The sequence below is a fragment of the Ptychodera flava genome, chromosome 17 (assembly GCF_041260155.1).
Source record: "Ptychodera flava strain L36383 chromosome 17, AS_Pfla_20210202, whole genome shotgun sequence".
Taxonomy (NCBI): domain Eukaryota; kingdom Metazoa; phylum Hemichordata; class Enteropneusta; family Ptychoderidae; genus Ptychodera; species Ptychodera flava.
This window is the reverse complement of record NC_091944.1, coordinates 2,693,867-2,710,459: the sequence shown is the minus strand read 5'-3', so window position 1 is coordinate 2,710,459 and position 16,593 is coordinate 2,693,867. Positions and strand designations below refer to the sequence as shown.

Genomic DNA, 16,593 nt, shown 5'->3' with positions numbered 1-16,593 from the left:
TTCCCTGATGCCAATGTGAATTGCGCCCCCAAACGTGGACGTTTTGCACATGCGCAAACCGCAAAGTGGGTCACCGGATGTACTTTGTGGCACATGGTATCACTACTACTACCGTACAACATACATGGCTATCCTTGGTCTCCCGACTTAGCCCCGATGTGACCGGTAGCGGACCCCTGGTTACGGATATGCTTCACATCTGTCCTTATGAAGGCTGCGAGGCCTTCTTCAATAAACCATGGCGACTGGAAATTCACATTTACAAACACACAGGAGAGGTAAGCACGGAATATTGTTCTGTCATTGCAGTACCGTATCTGCAGTGATGTTACCAATGACGGCTCATCATGTAAAGTAGATACACCCACATGATCCACAGTATTTCGCTTTTACTCCTAAGGGCCTTCGTAACAGCACAGACCGTGGAAAGGCGTGCCTTTCTAGTCTAGTCTAATGGTCAGACAGACAGGACATTTATAACGCAAATGCAACTCTGCTCTGGTTCAGCCGGCGATGTTTCGACATTCCGCCATCACGAATGTAACTTCTTTAAATTTGGTCGATTGAGCTTTGATAATGCATTTTATGACAAGGTGCAACAAAAGTTAAAACTTGAAGGAATATGGTACTAGAACTCGGCCAGCGAACACCATGTAGGAAAACTCCACATGGTAGGCGTATCTGCCACTTCTTTGGAGTCGGACGCCAATGTTTACAGGTTCAAGAATCAAGGCTTCTGATTCGTTGCAAAAGTGGCAAAAAGTTCATGGTACTTCCAAATTAAGAGTTTACGAATGATTGGTGCGCATGCTTCCTAAAATAAATATGTAAATCGTATCAACTGAAACTTTTTATTTGCCACTGTACTTCCAGTAATTGCGACAATTTGCGTTGCGTTGTTTATGTCATAGCAGCTTGAGTATGGGACATGTTTTGCTTCACTAGTTTTAATCAACTTGGCCTGATGGTGAAATATGAACTTGGCAAGTAAAGCATTAAAGAATTCATTGTCCACAATGAGATTGCATGCTGTATACCATGCGTGCGCCGTGCATAGTACTATCATAAAAAATAATGGAAATACAGCACAACTACAGCTAGTGCCCCATTATGTAGATTAGCAAGGACAATTGCATATGTTACTGAAAAAGAAGTTATATTTGAAGATTACTGAACCATCACATACACTATATAATGATATGTTACATGAGTATTGTGATGTCACTTGCAGTATTTCTGTCCATTGTTTGTCTTCATTCAAACCTTGGTATACCTTTACTCCATCAAGTTGACTTTGAATACATGGCTTAAGTCTTCATTCATCTGCTTTTGACATTTTCTGTTCATTACTCTGATGCCACAGCACTGTATGAATATTTTTGGTCCTTGTTATGAACCAAGCGATAGTTTCTCTTTCCAATGTTGTCTCATTGCATTGCAAGCTGTACACAAAGACACTTTAGTGACAGCATTTCATTACACATAGATGAAACTTGCACATTAGACATAGATGAATTTTGCACTGCATTACACATAGATGAAACTTACACATTACACATAGATGAAACTTGCACATGTGATTTCAACTGACCAACAATTGAGGTGAAACTTCATAATGTCAGTGTAGTGGGGAATGGTACTAATTTTCTCTGAGCAAATATAGATGATTTATCCCTTTCCTGCCATGCCTGTCACTTCTCCATCTATCGTAAAGTTAGTGAAAAGAGGTATTGGGCCAAATTTATACAAATTTTCACCAACTTTTCATGGTATATTGTAGCAAGTTTAGTCAGCTAAAATCCTGTTTATGTTATCTTTGTTTTCACATTCTTCAAATAGTCCAGTCTTTGTTAAACTTTAACATCTGGGACATTTTATACCTCACTGGTGTTCACCACTTGACTTGATAGTGAACAGATGAATGTTGCAAGATATGCCCATGTTTTGCTAAGGTCTGGGAACATAGGCCAATAATGTAGGACTGCTGTGAACATTTCTACTTACGTAGGTTTGTAATCTCTGTTGTAACTTTCATTGCATAGAGGCCCTTTGTATGTACTCATGAAGGCTGTAACAAAGACTACCGGAGTAAAGAACATCTGAAGCGTCACATTCAAACACATTCCGGTGAGAAACCTTTCAGGTAAGTAGCTCAGGATGGAGTGGTATGATTTTAGAAGACAGTTTTGTCACTTCTGAAACAAAAGTATTTTATTCTCAAGAATGATGTAGCTCCTGTGTTCTCAAACATACATATTTTATAGTACTGGTAAATGTCCTGTGCTGGAGAAGTAAAATATAATACTATTGGCAGCCAAGCACCATTCAATAGTGGTCTTGGACCAAGGTCAGCACTATTCCATAATGGTCTTAGACCAAGGTCAGCTAGCTGCTCAGTGTTTTCCTAGATTAGACCCCAAAAAAATGTGTGTTTCAGGTAACGTACTTCCAAAAGTTAGGGTTAGTAGGTTGGAATAAATTTTTTTTTTTTTTTTTTTTTTGGTCGGCAGAGACCCATACAATATAATGCAGTAAAATTTAAATATTTTACTTGAACTGTTTGGAGATATAATGCAATAGAATGTCTAGGGTCGATGGTTTTTTCTAGGGTAGGTTGGGTTACCAGATGTACACATATGTTGTTATTTGACGCCAGATGCTGCTTAGCAGTGTATAATTCCACAGTCACAGTAAAGCATTAGTGTTAGTTTATAGAGTTCAGTGTGAAGGAAAAAAAATTGTAACAAATGAGCAATGTTTATATGTGTGAAATATCCATTGTTATTGATGACATCAAAATTTAAGAACAGACGGGCATAATCTGTAAATAATGATACTAGATATTATACACAGTGTGTAATGTTGTGTTTGCATGGCTAAGGCTTTGTATTCTGATATACCGTACTATTGTGAAAAAGCAGTTTATATACTTGGTTTTGAGAACAAAACTAATGAAAATATTATCAACGGTAGCTTTTATCCCAATTTTGTTTTTTGCTAAGGTTAGTAGATGTAGGTATTTTGTCTCAGAAACAATAAATTTATGCAGTCTTATGATATGTAACTCTTATTAAAAGTTACAACTAGTTGCTCAAAAAAAAGTTTGAATCCAAATTATTATGTTTTTGTGTGTATATTTGACATGCAAATCTATAAATACATTGGAGGTATTTATGATTTAAAGACTGTTATTAAAAAAGGGTTATTGTTGTCTAGTGTATACTGGTACATTCTAGTTCTTATTCTATGGTTCACTGTTTTCTATTGCAGTTGCCCCAGGGAAGGTTGCAAAAAGACATTTGTATGTCAGTCTAACGTAAACAAACACCTAAAGAGATACCACAAAGATGATCGGTACATGGTGAGTGATATGCATGTATATAATATTATATCATACCAGTATATTGATGACGCAAATACAGCGATCTGATTGGTCGAGACATGAAAAGAACCATGGTATATTGGTGATATACCACGGCTGGCTTACACACGAGCTCTCAGCTTGAGAAAAAATCTGTTTTTGACGTTCCACGCCAGAATTTCAATATACTCAATTTTGACCAGTTCACTCAATATATGCACTCGCTATCACTTGTGCATATATGTCGTGAACTGGTCGAAATTTCGAGGTATACCGTCGCTGGGTGTGCTTTATTGCTTAAATATATTCGTGTAGTGACGTATTTCGTACACATGTGCAGAATGAAGTACCGTTCTCTTTATGAGTCTAGAGCACAACGGGCTTTATATCCTTCTATACAATCTGTAATCATATACTACAAAGTGTAGTATTCATGTCGTCACTTTGTAGTGTATGACTACATCTTGTACAGGAGAACATGGAGGCTGTTGTTCTCTAGACTCTAACCAAGAGGAGAGAAGTACTTCGAACAGCAAGTGCGTACTGCAATGCTACGTCACTACAAAATATATTAGCCATTAGCCATAGCCATTGTGGCTACATATGCAGGATACTGTAAATGCATTCACTATTTATTGGGATTTATAGTGGTTTGTGTTGAACCCATGGCATTATGGAAGTACTCCACTATTAGAAGCATAAAGTGCACAATAGATAATCGTGGAAATAAACATATCACATCCAGGGACAACAATGAGTAATCCTTACAATTGGTGTATATGACTATTTCATGGACTCTTTAATCCTCTTTGTACCAGGCTTCATAGACAAACCACAGAAATAAATACAACTTGGGAGAAAGAGGATTAAGATATCAAGCAGTATATATAGCCTTTCGACATTCAAGATTCCATTTTTATTGTGAGCGTGAGATTATCATATACCATTTTTCTCTTCTTTCTCCAGTGTGAGTTTGAAGGTTGTGGTAAAGTCTTCCGAAAACATCAACACTTGAAAACTCACCAATATGAACACACCAACGTCAAACCGTACAAGTAGGTATAAACCTTGGCAGCAATCCTGTATGCACACGTCAGTGTCAAAGCTTAAACTAGATCAACCAACATCACAAACCAGTTATCTTGGATTTGTTACAAGTTATTGAGGAGATTTGATAGACAAACACAGACCCAACATTATATTCATTAATTCATCAGTTTGTGTCCTTTTCATCAGTACCAACAGTTGCTATCACTGCACTGCTACTATAATTTCTCCCATTCTGCGCTAACAACTATTACTGCTGTGACTTTTAAAACTTTTGACTTTTGGAATCCACACCATTTCTGATAATGTCTCCCAATTTGTGCTGATTACTATAAAAAATTACTGTTTTGATTTTCAAGACTGACTGTTGGAGAGTAAATACATAGCAACTGACTTCTAGTACACAGGGAAATTGCAGAGATCACAGTGTATGCACCCTAGAAGTCATGAGAGCTGTAGAGCTACCCTGGCAGGAAGCATTTATGAACTGACAAATCACATTGGTCCTGTGAGGGCACCCTTGTGAGGCTTTCTCTTCATTAACACTCTGCAGTATCCTACTCACTTAATAATGTCTAATCCATACAGATATGCAAATGTATCCCAAAAATATGACATAAATTTGTTGATATCATTTGTGTTAGTGACTGCAGTAACAATATTAAGAAGTTAGCAGTTTTACTGTAGTAGCTAAGATTTACATTTGATATTTTTACTGATTTAATATATCTGCTGAGGATAGTGATAATATTTACTGATTTGATATATCTGCTGAGGATAGTGATAATATTTACTGATTTGATATATCTGCTGAGGATAGTGATAATATTTACTGATTTGATATATCTGCGGAGGATAGCTGATAGTATAGCTCCAGTGATGTTGTTTGCAGTTTCTTCTGTCTTTCTTATCAACACAGGTACAACTAGGAATATTGTTGATGTCATTACTCCAGCAATGTTATAGTCTGTGTCTCAAATGTATAAGTAACATGGATTATCTGGATATCTGCATTTTGAAGCTGATTTGAAATGACCTGCTGATCTGTAAAATGTGACATATGTTGTAATTGGTCCTCTCCATCAGTGGCTGTCATACAATTATGTATGCTTTTAGCTACTATAGACTATAGTCTATAGAAGCTATTGGGATGGGTATCCGTCCGGCGTCCGTCGTCAGTCTGTATGTATGTATGTATGTATGTATGTCCGTTTGTGAGGCGTCCGTCCACTCAAATATCTTGAGAACCGCAGTACTTACTGATTTGATATTTGTTGTGTAGATGAAAAATGTGATTTTGAGAAACTTTTTTATTTAATTTTTTGATATTGTTGAAAATAGGCAAATTAATGCCAAAAAAGGTGTTTTTGGTAAAAAATCTCCTTCATAACCGCTGGTCAGACAGTTTTGTTATTTGGTATACAGGTCCCTAGGGATAACCCAACTTAGATTTGTTCAAATTGTGATGAAATATGCAAATGTGTATTTTTAAGGAATTTTTTTGTCATTTTTGGTCAAAGTTTGTATGGAATTCTTGTACTGTATAAACCCTATCAATTCACCCAGAAAAGAATAATTAATATGATTTTAAATAATTGAATTAATTAGGAAATCATCAAAGCCAAAATAAATTTAGTGTAGAATTATCAGAAAGTTCAACTTTTTTTGACAGTTCATAGTGAATTGAGGATCAACTTTGATATATTCTAAACCACCATTTATGTTATCTAAAAGAAATTGCTCATAATAGTTTGTCATGATAGGGTGGTCAAATAAATAGAGATAGAGAAAGTTCTAATTTCCATTTATGGTTGACTTGGTAAGGATAAAATAAGATTACTTTTTGAGGAAAAAAATAGAGTGGTCAATTATAAGAGTGGTCAAAGTGATAGGGTTTTTATGGTAAAGCTCTGCTGTAAGATTCCTCATGTGCTATTTATAGCAATTATGCAATCTGTGTAAACAGTGCAATGAAATTGTAACATGATTCCTTATAATGCTTTTGATGACCTTGAACTTCTTAAGTTTCAAACATTTGTCTTTTCAGTGTGCTTTCTCTGAGTACGTACAGTCTCAACTTATTCAACAGAACTTACTTACAATGTTAATTTGAAAGTTAAAATGTGCTTGGTTAATAGGATGAAAGTACTGATATTAAAAGATAACCAGCTCAAGATTCTTTATAACCTGACAGATATGCTGTTTTTTTATGACGTAAATCTTGATTTAAGCAAGTCTTGTTTACTTTAATTAGAATGTAATAACTCTCGTTTATTTGCTATTATAGACTAATATAGTCTGATGAAATATGCAAATCTGTATTTTTACGGAATTTTTTTCCATTTTTGGTCAGGCCATCCTGAAATGAGCTATCAAAGATATCCACCTTCTTCATCAATACATGTGTCACAAAAGGTTATTCTCTACATAACACAGCAGAGCTCTGTCAACTGTTGAGCCGCTTGTTTTTTCAAAACCGCTGGTCAGACAGCTTTAATATTTGGTTTACATGTCCCTAGGATGACCTTAGTGAGATAATTTCATACAGTTAGGAAATACTTAATTTTGTATCCATGTCTATAGTAGCTTCAGGGACTTTGGCCCTATGTATAAAATTAGGCGTCAGATGCACATGACTGATATGCCCCAGTTAAAGGTATACAGTCACCTGTAATCTAAATATGACCATATATGGTCAAAGGGGCATTCCTTGGTATTCAAAATGCCCATGTGAGGGTGTGTTTTTAAAAAGCGACCACCCGCATAAAATCTGTGATAAGTGAGATTTTCTCTTTCCATGGTGACTGTGGCAAAATTGGAACAGGTGACAGTATACCTTTAAAATTTCCAGTGAAAGTCAGACTTGAATTCTATCAAAAATTCTCTTTGATCCAAGTCAACTGAATAGACTCTATCTGTGTTGTGTTCATAGATGTGAACATGAAGGCTGCAATGCTGCATTTACTATACCAAGTAAACTGAAAAGACATTCCAAGATACATCAAGGTGAGAGAACTCTTACTGTGTTGCTATAGTTTACATTGTCTCTGACTTGTTCAGAATGTTCAGAATGCTGTTTGGTCCAGTGCAGTACAAACTAAAATATGGACAATACCAATACATTTCCAATATATTCTTAAATCTATATAAAGGCATTCATAACATAGCAATGCAGTGGAAACAATATGTAAATATAAATCTTAGAATATTATAGTCCTTCATCATAAAAAATCAAGAGATTCATTAATTTCTCTCTGAATAACAATCATGAGCTTGGTTGAGTATTTTGAATAATAAACTGATTTGCGCTGGATAGAATGGTAAAAGTATCATTAAGGGCTTATTTACTTACCTATTTATTTATTTACCTATTTATTTATTTCAGGATACAGGTGTACACAGGAGGGCTGTACAGCAGTATTTGACAAGTGGTCTGAACTCCGTCGACATATGAGTAACCATGTTCAAGGTAGGACAGTGTTTTGGTAAGGTTCGGGAACGTTGGTAAAAGTTTGACAAACCTGATGACATTTCTGCTGTTCACTAGTCCGATTGCATTGATATACCAAGGGGAGCCAGGGTAACATTTACCTGGTTACCAACCATAACAACAACAATGTAAGACATATTCTGTACTTTTCTATGAAGGAGATTGCAACGAAGAATATCAACATTTTATTTCAGGAAAATCAAGTAAATATTTTAGCTTAGCTAGGATACGGAATTTTCATCCTAAATTCTAAATTGATTTGTCAAAGTTCCCTGTGTGATTTACAAGGTGATACTGCCATCGTTTTCAATTCTGTGGTCAGACCATTGTTACACCAAATGGCAGGCAGGTATAGCCATTAGTATCAGTGGTTGGGTTGGACTAATGTATTTGGTTTGAGGAATCTTTAGGTGAAATTTACATCTACATTGACAAGTGATTTAATTTTACAGAACATCCATGTGAAGTTTGTGACAAGAGTTTCAAAAATCGACACAAGGTAGGAATTAATTATTTCTTTCTTTGTTCAAAATTTTCACTGTATCAATCTGAAGTACATAGGGAAAGCTTACACAGCACTTGCTAATTACCATAACAATGACATTGATTTTGCTACAGTAATGCAGTAAGGATATTTTATAAAACTGAGTTACCCATATGTCAATAAACAGTTTTATGAAGTTCTCCTATAAAATGAATTTTTTTAAAGGGATACAATCATCTGAACTGTGCTCAAAGGTCATATGGGACCCATACGACCAATGTAAACACTGTATCCAATGTATGATGGTGATTGATGAAAGTTAAAACATGTCTGTCATAATCTACATCCTATAATTTAAATGTTACAGCTATGATGATGAGGTGCATCTAGATATCGTGTACGAAATACATTGTTTGTAAACAAGAAACTCGCACAGGTGCAGTTCTGATGACGGTTTCCCTTTAATGTAATAGCACATAACTTCTAAAATGCAGAAGTGCCTAGATGGCAAACAAACTTCATATGATACATACTGGGCTTTCAAAAAGAGCAGTTTCAAAAATTACACAACTGTCTGGATTTGGTAGGATGGTTCAGCCATGGTTGCCCATGATTTTTAAATACCATAGGTGTTTTGTTACGTTTCATAGTACTCAGATAAACAAAAGTGTTACCTATTTGAAAGCCCGGTACCCATATCTTTTTGCATTCTTTTGATAATATAGTTTTAACCCTTTCACCACCATGGTTTGTCCCAAATCCATTGTTTTCTATGGTAAAGTTGGACCTGTATACAGGGAACTGGGGGTGAAAGGGTTAAATCAAAGGCACCTGATGTAAAAATATTTACTGAAGTGTGACCACAGAATATTTTCCGAATATTTGCAACAAATGCACAATATAAATTTAAAAAAAACATTTTTTAACTTGCAAGCTATATTTGGCAACTGTGAGCAAGTGTACAAAATCCTGAATCCATTGCCAAGGATTGACATTGTGACATTTTCAAAGACAATGTGGTGTACATGTGATAACGGGAATCAAAAACATTTCTCCAAAGATTGGATTGGGATTTTTCAATAAGCAAAAATGCAAAGTGATACAAATGATGGGAGTTTAAGAGAGAAAATGAAAAGCTTCATGTATGTACCTAAATGGGTTAATGATAAAATTAACATAACTTCTCTAAGTCTCATAACCTACATGTATGTTGTTAGCACAGAGTATTTTTTCCTAAAACATTTCAAGTATGTTCATCCATTTGACATCGACAGAACATGTTATTAAAATGTCAAATTAGTACCTTTTCACCGGTTCTAAACTCAACCAGAAATTTGTGAAAGTTTTACCTCCGCTCAAAAACATAATCTGCAACTTGTTGCCCCTTAATCCTGGCAGGTAGAAATCCTGAATTGATGTGATGTACCTGTTTCAAATACAAATATTCACTTTGCTTCCAAAAGCTACATTAATAAAAGACATAATTTTGTGAAGACTAGGTCAAGAGGTTACATTTGTAGGTTTATAATGCAAGTATCTCTTGATGTGTGCAAGTCTTGTGAGATGATTTACATGTACATGACACTAACTTGACTGTGTTATTCTGTGTTCAGCTTAAACTACATCTCCTGACTCACAGCAAAGAGAGAGAAATCTTTCACTGTACATACGCTGGCTGTGAAAAGACTTATCTCAAGGTAAGAATTGTCTCTGTAGATACGCTGTACATACAATGTACATACACTGTACATACGCTGGCTGTGAAGAGACTTATCTCAAGGTAAGAATTGTCTCTGTTACAGGGATACAGATTTTGATTCAGATTGTCGAAGGATGAATCTTGTTGGACTTTATTGCATTGTATACTTGAGTGCACTCTATCAGGATGCAAATGTAATTTAGGTAGGCTCCGGTTACGGAGATAGGACAGTTGCAATTGGACTATAATCCCCACATACATCAGGGACAGATATTCGGACTCTCAAGCTTTTCCAATTCTTTTCTGATCCACCACTTGTGGGGATTCTTTTTAAAGCTCTTGGTGTTCGAACGGAAACTTTTCACTGTCTTAGTTTTTTGAAAATCGAAAAATTTATTGTTCCCCATAGAATTAACACAGGGATGGTGGCCATTATGAATTTCAAATATTGAGAAATCTCCAGTCATATGTCTCTCTAGTACCAAATTTTGCATTGTGAACCCTGATTTTTATTTTTAATTTGGTAAGAGAATGGTGGAAAGTTTGATTTAGGAAAGTTCGAGCAAAAGTTTGTCTTTCACTTTTGAGGTACATACTACCTTCATCACACCACTCATACATGTCTCAGCAGATTGGATAATACTCCACATACAAAGTGACTATGCTGAATGTTCATTGCAGATTAAGACAGCGAAAACACTTTATCCATGTTTCTGCTGAAGGACTTCACAGAGGATTAAAAATGTGACAACATGGCTGTCAGTTGGCATTAAATATTCACGTAGTTGTACTTGTCTTGAACATTACATTGCAGGCACAGAGTCTTACATTGCATGTAGAGAACTACCATGAGGGCAAGAGGCCGTATGCGTGTGCTCATGAAGGTTGCACCAAGACATTCAAACATAAGGTATCTCTTGTCCAGCATCAAGTTGTCCATGATCCAAACAGGATACCAAAAGAGGTAAGGAAAAACACTTCACAGAAAAACAAGATGTATAGCCAAGACATTTGAATTGGTTTTATTTGTGTGATTGAAGCATATTTAGTAAGAGAATATCTGTAAAAGTCATCTTCAGATCACTCAAAATTGATTTAAACGTTTTTATAAGTTGTTCCATTTGTATGTGCTAGGATAAATTCTTTTAATCATCCTACATGAAGATAATGATCATTGAATTTTTCTTGACCCTTTGAGCGCCAATGTCAGTTCTTGTTACCCAGTCAATTTTTTTCAGATTTATGCCAAAGTTTTGATAAAAATCTAGAAATGTTATGTCAATTCGGTCCATAATTATATAAAAATTACAGAAAATCTATGAAAATTGATAAGATGATGCATTAAAATTTTAATGGGAAAAATTTTGGTGGAAAAATTACAGCACTCAAAGATTTAATAATAAAGCAGAATGCTGATTTGGGAATTTTCAGTGAGATAAATGTAGTCGATAAGAAAATAATCATCCTGTCAGAGTAATATTTTAAAAATACAACTTAGACTTGTTTATGAATTTTTCTTTCTTCTCATCATCTAGAAGAAACCAAGAAAGAAAGTAAGCAAGCTGAGTTTGGCATCCAAATTAAGTGGCTACAAAGTCAAAAACATTGTGACCAATCAGACTAGAAGTGATAATGTGGCAGCTACCATTGCAGAAGATAGGGATGAAGAGACTCAAATGGAGGAGACAACATCCCAAACTATGCCCAGTGAGGCAGTTAATGTCACTCAACAATGTGAAATCACTTCAAGGATGTCTTCTGAGAAGGATTTGGAAAGTGAAGGAATTAAAAGTAGCGAAAGCTATGCAAATGGAGCTGAAGCTACAGAGGTCATATCAGGGTCAAAGGTCATCTTATCATCTGACTGCACATGTCAAACTTCTCTACCAGACATTGGAACTCATTGTAAATTACACATGATAGCTGGCAAGGCTTGACCAGATGTGGACATGAACTGGATGTTTACAGGTCGATGTTGGAAATTAACACTGAGGGAGTGTGTTTTACAAATCCCTTTGAAAATATTACAGTGTTCTCCCCAGAAATTTCTGAAACAGGGTCGGCTAATTTGCATAACAATAACTATGTAAATTTTATGTTAATTATGCAATACACATGTCACTCCATAGCATCAGAAAAAATCCCACAATAAAAGGATAAAGTAAAATCTTTTGTGCACTTTAAGCACTTCATATATTACATCCATATTTTCATTCAAAGTCTTCCAGTTCTCTCTAGAATAACATTCAAAATCAGACATTTTATGTGATCCTCTGTTACGACCGGTACGTGTTTGTCTGTAGCCAGATTGCTAAAACCATGGACGTCTGTTTTAAACGTCCATGGCAAAACAGTTAGTTACATGGACAAGTTCATACGGGACTGAATATTAGTCAGAGGAGCATGCCTGCAGAGAAATATGTTGACTTTAAAACTCAATTCATAATAAAGAGAAACCCGAAAATATTGATACCGGGTATTTTCAAGAACAAGATTTGAAATTGCATCGACTTCTACTTCGACAAACGTACGAAACTTCGACAACTGCGCGGCGTCGGCCGTACAGCCATGCATTGTGTGTGTGGAGCACGCTTGAACACACGCGACCTTTGAACCTATACTGTATATCCTAACCGTACATACATAGCTGCTGTATTCAGATGATCACACGAATGATTATTTTAACTCATGTAGTTCCTTTTTATTTCATTTCATGGTACCCTGAATATTGTAAAACGGGTCGTGGGTTTTGAAACTGGATCAAGTGAAATTGTTTCTCAAAGTCAATCGAACGAATCCATGCAAGTTACGAATGCGTGACACGAGGTGACACACATGGCTTCAACGTCATGTGGACGTACACAGATCTGGAAATGGCAAACTCGGACACGCAACGATATGAACACGCGGCAGTACCATACATTTTTGCATCTGAATTTTGTCCGTTATGTTATATAAAATGGCCGTTGTCTGTACGATCGGCAGCGTAACACATTTCATGCTTTTTGAATTTAAGTTTCATCCGTCTTAGCCGATGTTCATTTGCACTACGGCCGCCCCGTTTATTCTCCTCACAGACAAGCGCGACTTTGGGTGCTTTGCACCCGATAACCCTGCCTCATTGTGTGTAAAACACCTAAAGCATCGACATGAGAGGAGAACCGTCTAACCATTTCACACATTTTGGCGATGGAATAAACCTTTTAATCATCTGGCACGTCGTGTTATCGCCACATTAGAACCGTTTCACACTTGAACTCGTTTCACACAAAATCGCCGCCGAGAAACAATAGGTCTTCAGCCACATTGAAAGAGAATCGGCGGACACGAAACAGGATCGGCTTGAAAAAATAAAGGATCGGGCGAAAAAATAAAGGATCGGGCGAAAAAAATAAAGGATCGGGGCCGATCCTGTTAAACGGCCTGGGGAGAACACTGTATTACAATACAAATGAAACTGTGTATTGACTCTGGAAGGACACGCTGAAGCCAGTAAAAGATGTGCATTAGTCATCACTGTTCTGAATTCTTTTGGACTTACAAAATCATCTGTTTGTTTTCGTCTTCATCTTCTTGGCATTTAATCAAGGCATATTTTAACATGACAAGTAAGTTTGCAATATATTGTAAGTTTCAATTCTTACCCATTATACATGTATTTCATCAGTCCTTTGACTTCACTTCACACTTGTGTTGGTGATTTTTTTGCAGGAAATTGTTTTGCTGATTTTGTTGAAATTGTTACTTTCAGTGTTATATATTTACATTTCAACAAATTGGTGCTGTACCGTGACAAACCACATTCATTCCTTTTCAGGGCAGGTGTCACTATTTTTGTTTAAATTATAACTACAGTTTCTTGTTCTACTCCCCAAAGCATGTTGATATACCCAGTATTCAGCTTGTCAACTCAGCCTGTACATGTGTAGTCTGCATTGTTACTGTTGACAGCTGAATTCTGGTCCACACTAGAATTCAAAATGTTAGTTCAGTTTACACATACACTCGCTGCATTGACAAGCCAAGTAGTTGGTGTTTCAACATGCCCTGGGGAGTAGAACAAGAACTTGCTATTGTGAAAACACAAAGCAGTGAAAAAAATCACCAAAAGTTACAACTACCTGTGCTTACTGTGAATAACATGGGCATTGTCTTTAATCTGAAAGGAATTCATAACTTACGTGATATTGTACAAAATCAAGACTATCAAGGCATTAATTTTATTTCCACAGTTATATGAAACTCTTTTGGCATGCAAAAGTTTCCTAGATTGAGGAAAATGTTCATTCTATAGTTACTTAAGATTGCTGCCGCAGTACAGTAAGAATTCAAAGTGTAGTTTGAGGGCACACTGCTGGAAAACCCAACAAACTCTAGACACTATTAGTTACTGCTCTATGATAATAATACAGAATTTCGAGAGTAATTCAGAAGTTGCTCAGTAATTGTCAGGACACGATGAGTGTGTACACTGCCATTATATCTTGCTGCCATGATTTTGAAAAATGTTTGGAAGAGTTTTCTCTTGAATTTAGAGACAAGCAACAGCTACTGTGTATTGTCCTTTAATCAACACACAAATAAAAATTGATAACCATTTGATGCATTTGTCTTCTCAAAATGTTGTCTTGAAATACAAAAGTAAATACTGTCCTATTAATACTGATATATTGTAAATCGGACACTTTCCAAAACGTACTGCGTTATCCCATAAGTCACACATATCGGTCAGTCACTTTGAATATTTGTATCAGTGTACACTTTCAAAGTCACCCATATCGGTCAGTCACTTTGAATGTTTGTATCAGTGTACACTTTCAAAGTCACCCATATCGGTCAGTCACTTTGAATATTTGTATCAGTGTACACTTTCAAAGTCACCCATATCGGTCAGTCACTTTGAATATTTGTATCAGTGTACACTTTCAAAGTCGCCCATATCGGTCAGTCACTTTGAGTATTTGTATCACAGTACACTTTCAAAGTCACGCATATTGATCAGTCACTTTGAATATTTGTATCAGTGTACACTTTCAAAGTCACCCATATCGGTCAGTCACTTTGAATATTTGTATCAGTGTACACTTTCAAAGTCACCCATATCGGTCAGTCACTTTGAATATTTGTATCAGTGTACACTTTCAAAGTCACCCATATCGATCAGTCACTTTGAATATTTGTATCAGTGTACACTTTCAAAGTCGCCCATATCGGTCAGTCACTTTGAATATTTGTATCACAGTACACTTTCAAAGTCACGCATATTGATCAGTCACTTTGAATATTTGTATCACAGTACACTTTCAAAGTCACACACATTGATCAGTCACTTTGAATTTGCTGCATGGGTGCTTGACGAGAATGTCCGTTTCCCTCTCACAGACAGTACAGATAACAAAATTTGCACAAAAGGTCTGGTATTCTGATTCTTCTAAGGTACCGGTACACATTCTCATGAACTAAAGGATTTTAGGTCTAGTGTTCAGCGATGTTTAATTGACACCCATATTAGTCATTCTTAAAGTAATCTTAGTCGTTTTTTGATTTAGAAAATGTCTTCATGACACAGAAGGATATTGTATGATGAACAGATTAACTTGCATACTTTCAAGATCTTACTACGTTATGGATATTTAATAATTTCCCGTTTGTCATCAACCAATCCAAACTCCTCACTCAAGTGTCTGGCCATATGCCAGTTTGCTACTGACCTATAGGGTACATGTCAGGCAAGACATATGAAAATAAGTAGATATCTCTGGATTTGCATACATTTTAAAACCTCAAACAGTCGATCGTTTTCACTTGTCATACGCGGCGTAACAGGACAAACTTAAACTTTCATAACCTCATTAATATCCAAGCCACGCCCACCAAAACCTTTTCAGTTCTTGCCATTTAGATCCTGAAGCTGTGCACCAAATTTGGTTGACATCCCTTCAGCAGTTCTTGAGATATCGGGTATATACAGACAGACACATACACACACACATACAGACAGCGGTAAACCATATGCTCACGTGTGTAAACACGTGAGCAAAAAACGGTTTAAATCCAGACTACAAGCTCTCTGATCCTATTGTTCAATCAGTGTAGGAAAATATCCATGATATTTCTTTAAAAATGTAAAGTAATGGTTGAGGAATGGGATCAGTCACACATCCATGGAAATCTTATACCACTGTTTAGTGTACAAAGTTGGCCAATCAGTAATGCTGAACTGATCGCTCATCTGAAACGAGCGCTCAAGGTTGATAGATAATTTGCTGTTGGAAATGTGGCCGAAATATCCATCAAGACCAGAGTGGCGCACAGATTTTATAAGTTTCACTCTGAATATTATGTCAGTTAAAACAGCGTATTTTTTACTTTACTGCAATTTTAATGTTTAAATGTATGAATGGTGTCTGTCCACAATATTTATCAAGCTTATTTACTCTCAACTGCAATGTTCATGACCATAATACGCGGTCTGCATATCACCAGGACTGTTATGTGCCAAGGTGTATTTC

At 36.2% G+C, this 16,593-nt stretch overlaps 1 protein-coding gene across 1 annotated transcript; it reads left to right on the top strand.

The window, feature by feature from the left end:
* The first annotated feature begins 66 nt into the window (after window positions 1-66).
* On the top strand, window positions 67-14,683 carry LOC139115146 (transcription factor IIIA-like). Its single transcript, XM_070677053.1, has 10 exons — window positions 67-278; window positions 2,043-2,143; window positions 3,271-3,361; window positions 4,328-4,416; window positions 7,341-7,414; window positions 7,794-7,877; window positions 8,351-8,397; window positions 9,996-10,079; window positions 10,896-11,045; window positions 11,617-14,683. The coding sequence occupies exons 1-10, from the start codon at window positions 78-80 to the stop codon at window positions 12,016-12,018; spliced, it is 1,323 nt and encodes a 440-aa protein (XP_070533154.1). The 5' UTR covers window positions 67-77; the 3' UTR covers window positions 12,019-14,683.
* The last annotated feature ends 1,910 nt before the right edge of the window (window positions 14,684-16,593 follow it).